Source organism: Lithobates pipiens, unplaced genomic scaffold (genome assembly GCF_037356315.1).
Source record: "Lithobates pipiens isolate NorthernLeopardFrog02 unplaced genomic scaffold, aLitPip1_a1.2 Scaffold_22, whole genome shotgun sequence".
Taxonomy (NCBI): domain Eukaryota; kingdom Metazoa; phylum Chordata; class Amphibia; order Anura; family Ranidae; genus Lithobates; species Lithobates pipiens.
The window spans coordinates 192,360,068-192,372,241 of NW_027507784.1; the positions used below are offsets into that span (position 1 = coordinate 192,360,068).

Sequence of the window (12,174 nt, forward strand, 5' to 3'; positions counted from 1 at the left end):
GCCAGCCAAGCCTGCAGTCTCATGCTTGTAATAGCGTGTGTAATACCTGATCAAGCTCCCCGTTTGTCTGCCCTGCTAAATTGGATTACCTCGTTGACAACCTTGGATGGGATCAGGGCCGCTGATAGAAATCATGGGGCCCCGTACAACCTACCTGATGGGGCCCCCTTCAGCTCCACCCTGGCCCTGCCCCTGGTCCCTCCTTCAGCCCCACCCCTGGCCCCACCCATTGCCCCTTCCCAGACCCCGCCTTGAAACAATTGGCGGGGTATGTATTGCAGAGTATTGGCGGGGTATGTATTGCAGAGTATTGGCAGGGTAAGTATTGCAGAGTATTGGCAGGGTAAGTATTGCAGAGTATTGGCAGGGTAAGTATTGCAGAGTATTGGCGGGGTATGTATTGCAGAGTATTGGTGGGGTATTGGCAGGGTAAGTATTGCAGAGTATTGGCAGGGTATTTATTGCAGAGTATTGGCAGGGTATGTTTTGCAGAGTATTGGCAGGGTATGTATTGCAGAGTATTGGCAGGGTAAGTATTGCAGAGTATTGGGTATTGGCAGGGTATGTATTGCATTTGCAGATGTTGAACTTCAATCCCCCCCAAGCAAGCATACACCTCACCTTGTCACCTGTAATTGTCCACAAGATCTCGACTCAATCGATTCGCCCGACCCCTGCTCTCTCTGCTCGCCTGAGTCGTCTCTCACTCTGCTACTAAGTTCTTGTCACGCGGAGAGAGAGATAGAGGATTGGGAATATCACTCCGCAACACCATAATATTATATGCTGGCTGGGACTTGTGCGGTGTGCGGAGCAGGTGCAGAAGACGTATTCTTCCGCGCCCGAAATACAGCAAAGAGTCCCTCCCCTGCAGCCGCATACTGGAATGAACACAGCGCAATGAGCGCATAGCACATTTAAAAAACAAAACAAACAAAAAAAACTTTACCAAACAAGGGGGGGGGGGGGGGAGATGGGCAGGGGCGTACCTAGAGCATTTGGCACCCGGGGCGGATCCTATATCTGTCACCCCCCCCACCATAAAATGTAAAAACACCCACTGTGTCCCCTGCATACCTCTGCATCCTTCAATATCTTTTTGTCACTACTGTGTACCCCCCTCTCCACAACTGCACCTCTGGACCCCTTTAAATTACACAGCACCCTGCACCTCTGGACCCCTTTACATTACACAGCACCCTGCACCTCTGGACCCCTTTACATTACACAGCGCCCTGCACCTCTGGACCCCTTTACATTACACAGCGCCCTGCACCTCTGGACCCCTTTACATTACACAGCGCCCTGCACCTCTGGACCCCTTTACATTACACAGGACCTTGCGCCTAAGGACCTCTTTACATTACACAGCACCCTGCACCTCTGGACCCCTTTACATTACACAGGACCTTGCGCCTAAGGACCTCTTTACATTACAGAGCACCCTGCACCTCTGGACCCCTTTACATTACACAGGACCTTGCACCTAAGGACCTCTTTACATTACACAGCAGCCTTCACCTCTGGACCCCTTTACATTACACAGCTCTTGTACCTCTGCACCCCTTTACATAACACAGCACCCTGAACCTCCTGACCCCTTTACATTACACAGCCCTTGTACCTCTGGACCCCTTTACATTACACAGCACCCTGAACCTCTGGACCCCTTTACATTACACAGCCCTTGTACCTCTGGACCCCTTTACATTACACAGCACCCTGCACCCCTTTACATTACACAGCCCCTCACAGCTCTGGACCTCCTGCATGTTACACAGACCCCCTACAGTGCAGACCCCCCCCTCCCTACCATACAGACCCCCATCTACAGTGTAGACCCCCCTAAAGTACAGAACCCTCCCCTACAGTGCAGACCGTCCTACAGTACAGGCCCCTCCACCCTACAGCGCAGACCCCCCTACAGTACAGACCCCCCTACAGTACAGACTCCCCTCCAGTGCCGAATCTTCCCCTACAGTACAGACCCCTCCCCCTACAGTGCAGATCCCCCTACAGTGCAGGACCCCTTCTACAGTGCAGGACCCCCCTACAGTGCAGACCCCTCCTACAGTGCAGACCCCTCCTACAGTGCAGACCCCCCCCTACCGTGCAGACCCCCCCTACAGTGCAGGACCCCCCCCACAGTGCACAGACCCCCCCCTACAGTGCACAGACTCCCCTAAGGACCCAAGGCAGCGGCATTGCAGGGGGGAGGTGCGAGCAGCACCCCAGTAGAGTGACACCTGTTGGCTCAGTGATCCGGGACCCGGCACAATAATCCCCTTGTCTCTGTGGTCACGTCACTCACAGCCGAGCAGAGTGAAGCCGCCTCCCCCTCCTCCTTTATGTCTACACAGTGATGTGCATGCAGGAGGGGGAGGCGGCTTCACTCTGCTTGGCTGTGAGTGACAGCCGCTGCCGAGACTGATCAGAACGGCCGCGCGACGCGACCACAGAGAGAAGGGGATTAGTCCCGGATCACTGAGCCGACAGGTGTCACTCCACTTTGGTGCTGCTCGCTCCTCCCCACTGCCAGTGCCTCGGGCTCTCTGTGTGGGCTGCGAATCCGAGGCATGGCGCGGTCTCCTCTTCATTTGAGGAGGGGGGCGCTGGGGGGGGGGGGGGGAGGTTGTAGGGCACTGATCGTGGAGGAGGAACTTTTTTTTTTTTTTATACATAAAATTTTGCAGTTCAGGTTGCCCGGGCCCCCCTGCTGGTCAGGCCCGGTACAGCAGAGCCAGTTGTACTGGCCTATCAGCGGCCCTGGATGGGATATCAAATATTCCCTGAACTCTGCCTGCTTTTTGACTGTGGATGTTGACCCTGATTATTATGAACCTTGCCCGTCTGCGAACCACAAGAGCCTGTTGGTTTTGCTTAGTTGCGCATGCCCTGGCATGGTAGCCAGACACTATAGCATTGTGTATAAGACCTGGGGGCAACCGAGTATCAGTAGGCCTGCTTGCCTTATGGGAAAGGGGGCTGCTATAGGTGAAGAACACATAAGCTTGCTATAATATCTGACCACCTACATTAGGAGTAAGCGTGAAACTGCAGTTTTATTAATCCCTTTGGCAATCATGGGACTACTGTCACAGTGGTAACTTGATTGGATGCATATGTGTTGCGTGGTGTGCGGGCATTGAAGCTCACCTTTTTGCCCTTGCACATATGTGTCGGATGGCCATAAATAGGTTAATTGGATAAAAAATGCAGGTGCAGTATGAAGTATTTACTGCAAAGTCCTGCGAAGAGCAGATATCACATTTCCTAAGAGGCCTTGCTCTATACATAATTACCAAGGTAGTTTTAAGAAAAAGCAATACACTTTTTTTTTTTTTTTTTAAACAGTTTTACTTAAAATGTACACATTCTTGTTTACATATGTAAACATTTGTCAAGAAATTTAGTACAATGTTTTATAAAAATGCATATGGTTTTAAGAGCATAAGCTTTGCATAGCTGCATAAGCTATATTTATTCCTAATGCCACTAGTGGTTGACATATTTCTGATTTCTTGCTAGGGATGAGCCTGATGTTCGAGTTGAATGTAAGTTCGACTCAAACATCGGGTGTTTGCCGAATTTAGAATATTATGGGGCGTTTGCAGGAAATTCGAGCGCCCACCATAATGAACTGCAAGACAGTCAATCCACTGCGAGATCGCACTGCATTGACGGCTGCTGACTGGCCAAAGCATGCACCTGACCTGCATGCTTTGGCCAATTACAGCGCGCTCTGCTGTGAGAGCCATGATTGGCCAAAGGCAGGGTGCCTTTAGCCAATCATGGCTCAAGAGGCTGAGTCCATGCCCCACACTATGTAAGTCTGCTTACACGGCAGGGGGCTTCCAGATTCCGATAAGCCCCCCACCCGCAGACCCCCACAACCAAGGCAAGGGCTGTGGGGAAGAGGCCCCATTTATTAAAATCACTGCTTTTGAAAAAAAACTTGTGTTTTTAAAACTTTTTTGTGCACTGATACATGTCCCCTTTGGCAGGACCCGGGTCCCCAAACACTTTTTATGGCAATAACTTGGATATAAGCCTTTAAAATGGGCACTTTTGATTTTTCATGTTCCTGTCCCATAGACTTTAACGGTGTCCGAATAAATATTTTGCCTGTTCGTAAGTTCTGGTGCGAACCTAACCGAGGGGTGTTTGGCTCATCCCCTATTTGTTGCTATGGGTTCATAGCTAATTTCCACTAATTGTAGTGCAGTTTTTCTCTCTTTTGAAAAAGGTAATCCACATGCCAAGTTGATTATCCATAGCAAAAATCAGATATTTGCTCCCACTTTATATATCAGCCCAGACTAAAACTTCTCACATTTCAAATGATGCATATGTTATTTGTGCAGTATTAACCACTTTAGGGCCAGAACTTTAGCAGTATAATTCTGTAAGGTTATCATTTTATAGGAGTTTCTTTTTTTTTTCTGTGGAGCGCATTTGATTCAAAATGCGTTAATTTGATAATGCAGATAATGCTTTTTATTTAGCAGTTTACAAAATGCCCTGTTTACCAGTAGCGCATAAAAAGCTTGACACAAATGCACTCAATAATAAGGTTTGTAGCACAGTGACACACCTTGCATTAACAGGTCCAGGAACACATGTAACTCACACACGGCATGAATGCAACTGCGTTTTGGAAAACAGTTAAATCTGTGGGTTTCATTCTGCTTTAACAGGCAGCAATAGGGATCACTGTTCCACAGGTTTGCTTGGGGTGGCAAAAGCAACCCTGTTCAGATATCTCATATGTGACTGTCTGTACAGCCAAACACTGGATATGATATACTGTATATACTCTTTCAATTGTCCTTAAGTGGTTGATAGATCAAAAAACATATGTATCAATTTACACTGGCCAAAATTAAGCACTGCATATAGAAATACATTGAAATGCCAAAGGATAGTCTCGTATGCATTGTTTTATTTCTTGTCTTGATCACTTTATTTTCAAACCTTTCATTGCAGATTCCAGACTCTAAAAAAAAAAAAAAAAAAAAAAAAAGGAGAAAATGACACTGTTACAATCACACTCATCTACACATTTGTATTATTTTTGGGGTGTAAAGCAAACTTTTCAACCTCATTCTTTTATTAGCAAAGAACAGTGATTGGCAGCACAATAATTTCTCTTTCAATTCAGGTGAAAAGATTTGCAGCTGTGTTGCAGGTTTTTTAATGCTACAAAATTGGGTTCTTCATTTATTTTGCTACATGGGGGGGCCCATGGAAGCTGTCACTTGGAGAAAAAAACTTGTACCTAAAAAAAAAAAAAAAAAAAAAAAAACTTACAGCGGTTTTCAAAACCTTTATATTGTGGCCAAAGGACTCTGGGGTAGTCCAAGTGTTTCCATCTCCAAACATTCTGATTGGCCCATCACTATGGCTGACTAAGGTCAACTCAAGCCAACAAGTTTTTGCTTGTCATTTCTGCATAGAGTGGAGAAGTGTTAAAACTTGGGTTACATTTTTATTCCCGTCTCACCATACATTTAATTTTAAACCACACATTTCATTTTGGCCCTGTTCACATCTGACCGGTTTCGAATTGGGGGCAGAATCGTACAATTCTGCCCGTTCTTCCAGGTCTCCCTAAAAATGCACCAAAACCCTGAAAAATGGGCTTGATTGCCATATATTGTTAATGGCAGCCCAAGTATGCTAAAGAAACAAGTGTTTTGTCATGTGACAAACTCACTGAAACATCCCCAAAATATACCATTCAAAAAGAAGCCAAAGATGGTTACAAAAATGTGTACAAGAGCTACTTCGGTACGTTTTTGCAGAGGAGGCCAACCCATTCAAGTGAATGGTGTTGCTCCAAAGACGCACAAAAACATGCAACGCTCCTGTGTTGCTCAGATGTGTACGGGCCTTTAAAGTGGTTCTAAAGGCTGAAGTTTTGTTACCTTCATGCATTCTATGTCTTAGACCCCTTTCACACTGAGGCGCTTTGCAGGCGTTATAGCGTTAAAAATAGTGTCTGCAAAGCTCCCTGAAACAGTGGCTCCATTCACTCCAGTGTGAAAGCCTGAGGGCTTTCACATTGGAGCGGTGCACTGGCAGGGCATCAGAAAGTCCTGCCAGCAGCTTCTTTGGATCGCATTAGATGCAGTGAACTCACCGCTCCTAAAGCACCCCTGCCCTTGGAAAACAATGGGGCAGCGCTGCTATACCGCAAGCAAAGCGCCGCTGCAGCGGCGCTTTGCAGGCAGATTTAACCCCTTTTCAGCCACTAGCAGGGGTTAAAACCACCCCGCTAGCAGCCGAATAGCGCTGCTATTAACGCTTTACCGCTGATGCCCGGGGTGGCTCAGTGTGAAAGGGGTCTTATGGATGCATAAAGCAGCAGAGCAAGCAGCCTTCCCTAGGGGCACTTCTCAAGGGGGAGGAGCACCAGCGGGGAACCTGAAAAGAAGAGGGATGGAGAAGCTCTGTGCAAAACCACTGCATAGAACAGCTAAGTATACCATGTTTATTTAAAAAAAACACAAAAAACTAAGCTTTATTACCAATTTAAGCTCACACATGTTACACTCTGACTGCGCAATCTATTTTATTTACATAGACCTGACTCATTAATTGTCTACCTGCAGACACACTCACACTCAGTAGGTGTGTAAACACTGATTGAGTTGTGTCTGCCTGGTTTAATTTGATGTAATTTGTTCTGTCAATGTAAAGGGAGTGAGGCTAAGTTCATAATAGCCCGTACCATAGAACGTACCATGCGGGCAGCTGTCATAGTGAGCTTTGGTAGATAGTGATATGATGAGTGTTTCAGTGCATCACACAGATTTTTTGTACTTTATTTGAAGTATCACATAGTGACAAAACTTCATTCTCGTCACTGCACAGCAGCTTGTTGCATTGTGCTGTAGTGTGGTGATGTGTAGTTCCATCCAGTGAAATGTGGTCTTTTTTCCCATGCTGCACTGCACATCACACCAGCATTGTGGTGTGAATGGGGTACATAGAAATCATTTATTTTCTATGGGCCCTAGCGGTGACCTCTCATTTATCCGGTGTGGAAAAACACAGGTCACCTCAGAGTGAACGAGCCCATATACTAACCCCCTTCTCCCACAAAAGGCTAACAGCTTAGAGCCACCTCCCCATTGCTCAACCTTTGTACCACAATAGCAAAATCATACTATATATCACAACCACACGAAGCAGGCCGGGGCTGGGAGCAGAGAAGCTGAAAAAGACAGACTGCTTACTCTGAGATGCAGAACAGACAACTAAACGAGTAGAGTGAACTGTTGTCCGACTCTGCTTTTAAGCTGTAGGCATGTTGAACAAGAGTAAATATACTACACTATAAAAATGCAGAGGCTTTGCACAGTAAGAAATAATGAGAGGTCTGCCAATGGTACTGGCAGCCAGGGTGGCAGACCTTCCATTATACACCAGAGGCAGCTGAGAATTGGTGCAGCTGGTGGTGCTGACACTTATTACAATGCATTCAAAAACAGAACAAAAACATATTTGGTTAATTCATAATATATGATTATAGTAAAATATGTACCAGGTACATAAAAGATAAAAAATTATTGCTTACCTTTATGTCCCAAATACACATCCCTCCATCCATTCCAGTGGTGCAGAACTTGGAGCATTTTGCTTTTCCCCCATTCAGCACAGAGATTTGACTGAAAGTAAAAAAAACAAAAAAAAACAAAGGGTCTTTTTATTTAATCTTGTGACCAGTCATTATAACTAAACCATGTAACTCAGTGAATGGATCTCCATAGGATTACTTCGCACCTGAGGATTTTTAAAGTGAAACCCAATACAATGCCATCAAGTAAAAGAAGTTACATAGGCTGCCTTTTCTTTTTAAAAACCTGTTCAATTTAGTATATTGGACGTGCTTCCGCTAGCAGCTCCACTTTTTTTCTGCTATTATACTGTTCTGGATTTAGTAATACTGGGTTACAAGCGTTTGTGAACTAATGTGATCTCCTGGGAGAGGAGAAGACATTTCCCAGTAACTTCTACTAAACTCGTCTACATTTGTTTGGTTATCAAGTATTAGTACAGGTAAAAGCAAGCTCCAGGATACTTCTTTTGCTTAAAGTGGCGTTCCAGCATGGGGCAAAAAAATAAATGTCAGCAGCTACAAATACTGTAGCTGCTGACTTAATATAATGACATGTACCTGTCCAAGGAGCAACTCTCCTGCCAAAGGCAAATAAGTAGAAGATTTAGGAGACTGTGATCACAGGTCAATTGGCTTCAGTATAAATCACACAAATAGGAAACATAAGGGGAATACAAAGACACCTAATTTCAAAAGAGCCAACTTCCCTAAACTACAAACTTTGCTAGAAGATATAAATTGGGATAAAATCTTAGGAACAAAGAACATGGAGGAGAGCACCAGTATTTAAAAAGGGCCCAAAATACATTCCTGGGAATTACAGACCAGTTAGCCTTACATCAATTGTATGCAAGCTCTTATATTGGATGATAAGGGACTATATACAAGATTTTAGTAATGAAAACGGTATCATTAGCAGTAATCAGCATGGATTCATGAAGAATCTTTCTTGCCAAACCAATCTATTAACATTCTATGAGGAAGTGAGTTGCCATCTAGATAAAAGAAGGCCCGTAGATGTGGTGTATCTGGACTTTGCAAAAGCATTTGACACAGTTTCCCATAAACGTTTACTATACAAAATAAGGTCCGTTGGCATGGACCATAGGGTGAGTACATGGATTGAAAACTGGCTACAAGGGCGATGCAAATATACAGTATCTCACAAAAGTGAGTACACCCCTCACATTTTTGTAAATATTTTATTATATCTTTCCATGTGACAACACTGAAGAAATTAGACTTTGCTATGATGCAAAGTAGTGAGCGTACAGCTTGTATAACAGTGTAAATTTTCTGTCCCCTCAAAATAACTCCGCACACAGCCATTAATGTTTAAGCTGCTGGCAACAAAAGTGAGTACACCCCAAAGTGAAAATGTCCAAATTGGGCCCAATTAGCCATTTTCCCTCCCTGGTGTCATGTGACTCGTTAGTGTTACAAGGTATCAGGTATGAATAGGGAGCAGGGGTTTTAAATTTGGCGTCATCGCTCTCACTCTCTCATACTTGTCACTGGATGTTCAACATGGCAACTCATGGCAAAGAACTCTGAGGATCTGAAAAAAAGAATTGTTGCTCTACATAAAGATGGCCTAGGCTATAAGAAGATTGCCAAGACCCTTAATCTGAGCTGCAGTATGGTGGCCAAGACCATACAGCGATTTAACAAGATAGATTCAGAACCGGCCTCGCCGTGGTTGACCAAAGAAGTAGAGTTCACATGCTCAGCATCATTTTCAGAGGTTGTCTTTGGGAAAGAGACGTATGAGTGCTGTCAGTATTTCTGCAGAGGTTTAAAGGGGTGAGGGGTCATCCTGTCAGTGCTCAGACCATACGCTGCATACTGCATCAAATTGGTCTGCATGGCTATCGTCCCATAAGGAAGCCTTTTCTAAAGATGATGCACAAGAAAGCCTGCACACAGTTTGCTGAAGACAAGCAGACTAAGGATATGGATTACTGGAACCATGCCCTGTGGTCTGATGAGACCAAGGTAAACTTATTTGATTCAGATGGTGTCAAGCGTGTGTGGTGAAAACCAGGTAAGGAGTACAAAGACAAGTGTGTCTTGCTTACAGTCAAGTATGGTGGTGGGAGTGTCATGGTCTGGGGCTGCATGTGTGTTGCTGGCATTGGGAAGCTACAGTTCATTGAGGAATCAATGAATGCCAACATGTACTGTGATATACTGAAGCAGATCATGATCCCTTCCTTTCAGAGACTGGGACGCAGGGCAGTATTCCAACATAACGACCCCAAACACACCTCCAAGACGACCACTGCCTTGCTAAAGAAGCTAAGGGTAAAGCTGATAGACTAATAAGATACATACTGATCCTGCGCAAACAATAGTGTGTAATAAAAAGATACCGTATTTGCCGGTGTATAAGGCGACCCGGCATATAAGACGACCCCCTAATCTTACAGGACAAAAATGCTTTTAAATCTGTACTTACCGTATAAGACGACCCGGCTTTCGAGGCTTCCGAGGCTTCATATTTCTTCCTTCTTCCTGCATTTGCTGGAGCCAATCACGGCGAGCGATGTATTCTATTAATGAATACAAAGCCTGCTTGGATTGGCAGAGGCTGTAACATCATCAGCCCGCGCCGCTCTGACTCTCCAAGCCAATCAGAGCAGGCTACAGAGTAGCCTGCTCGGATTGGCAGAGGTCGTTACTCCAATCCGAGCAGGCTTTGTATTCATTTGAATACATCGCTCACCAGGATTGGCTCAGCGGTATATACTGTATGTAGCCGAAGCTACATACAGTATTACCGAACACCCAGCCGGCATCCGAGGAGCTGACCCGGCGTATAAGACGACCCCTGCTTCTTGGCCAATTTTTTTTTACGTGTAAAAGGTCGTCTTATACGCCGGAAAATACGGTATGTATAATAAAATAAATAAAAAATGATTAAAGGCAACACGGAATAAGTCACTGGTAATAATTCTAAATGATATAAAAAGTATGCACCATCTCATCAATCCGGGTATAAAAAGTCTCTCAAATAATAAATCAAAAGGATGTCTCAGTGAATGTGATAGACTGGCCAAGCATTTCTCCTGACCTAAACCCTATTGAGCATCTGGGGGGCATCCTCAAACGGAAGGTGGGAAGCACAAGGTCTCTAACATCCACCAGCTCTGTGATGTCGTCATGGAGGAGTGGAAAAGGACTCCAGTGGCAACCTGTGAAGCTCTGGTGAACTCTATGCCCAAGAGGGTTAAGGCAGTGCTGGAAAGTAATGGTGGCCACACAAAATATTGACACTTTGGGCCCAATTTGAACATTTTCATTAGGTGTGGAATCACTTTTGTTGCGAGCAGTTTAGATAATTAATGGCTGTGTGAAGGTAAAAAAAAAAGACAGCTACCTGAAATGATATGACGTGAATAATAAAATAATACTTCAACACATAAAATAATACAACCAATAACTGATCATTGGAAAGTGTAAAAATATTAAATCAAAAAGGGAAAAAAAATTGATGTAGTCCAACCTAAAAAGGCAAAATGAATAATAACAAAAGTCTATCATTTCAACTAATCCTATATAGATAAAAACGATGTGTAATGAATCCAAAACAGTTCAATCTTATTCCAACACCGTTGTGTCTAAAAATTGTGCTCCAAAAGAAACTGTGCTCCACCCAAAGTGAGAAAATCAATTACGCTCAACAGAAGTAGTCAGCCACAAAGTGACCATCATGCATAGATATAGAGAAGATTGCTCCCATCCCCGGATTTGCGGTGCATTTTGGCCACTAGCGGGGACGCTTTTACCCCCGCTAGCGGCCGAGAAAGGGTTAAAACCACCGGCAAAACGCCGCAATATTACACAGTATTACAGCGCTGCCCCATTGATTTCAATGGGGAGCAGCAGTGGAGGAGCGCTAAACACACCGCTCCTTCACCGCTCCAAATAAGCTGCTGGCAGGACTTTTCCCTGACGTCCTGCCAGCGCACCGCTGTCTGTAGTGTGAAAGCCCGAGGGCTTTCACACTACAATGGTGCAGCTTTTTTAGGGCGTTTTGCAGGCACTATTTCTAACGCTATAGCGCCTGCAAAACGCCCTGGTGTGAAAGGGGTCTAAGAATGGCTCCACCAATGCTATAAAGAGGCAGATGATCATGTAATACCCTTTACTTTAGACAAAGTTAAAACAATGAAGTATTGCACTCCCATGCTGGCAGTAAATAAGCATCAAGTCAAATTCAGCTCTAGACCAAGGGTGCCTAATCCGCCTGCTCTGTGATAAGCTGTATTCGCTGTGAGCAAAAACAACGCGTTTTCCACCCGGCTTAATAGCTGAATTGGGAGGCTCCATTACATGTGTGTCTCACCCTTATTAATGGCTGTGTGTTGAGTTATTTTGAGGGGACAGCAAATTTACACTGTTATACAGGCTGTACGCTCACTGCTTTATATTGTAGCAAAGTGTAATTTCATCAGTGTTGTCACATGAAAAGATATAATAAAAGATTTACAAAAATGTGAGGGGTGTACCAGGGGCGTTGCCAGGTCTACAAAAGATCCGGGGGTAAA

At 44.8% G+C, this 12,174-nt stretch overlaps 1 protein-coding gene across 3 annotated transcripts in view; it reads right to left on the reverse strand.

Moving 5' to 3' along the window:
• Window positions 1–4,235: 4,235 nt before the first annotated feature.
• Window positions 4,236–12,174, reverse strand: part of ARPC1B (actin related protein 2/3 complex subunit 1B) — a 91,523-nt gene continuing 83,584 nt past the window's right edge. For all 3 annotated transcript variants that reach the window (XM_077448760.1, XM_077448761.1, XM_077448759.1), the window contains 2 exons: window positions 7,583–7,673; window positions 4,236–4,996 (listed from right to left, as the gene is read on the reverse strand). In XM_077448760.1, coding sequence (XP_077304886.1) covers window positions 4,958–4,996; window positions 7,583–7,673 — 130 coding nt within the window. In that variant the 3' untranslated portion in view covers window positions 4,236–4,957. The remainder of the gene's footprint in view (window positions 4,997–7,582; window positions 7,674–12,174) is intronic.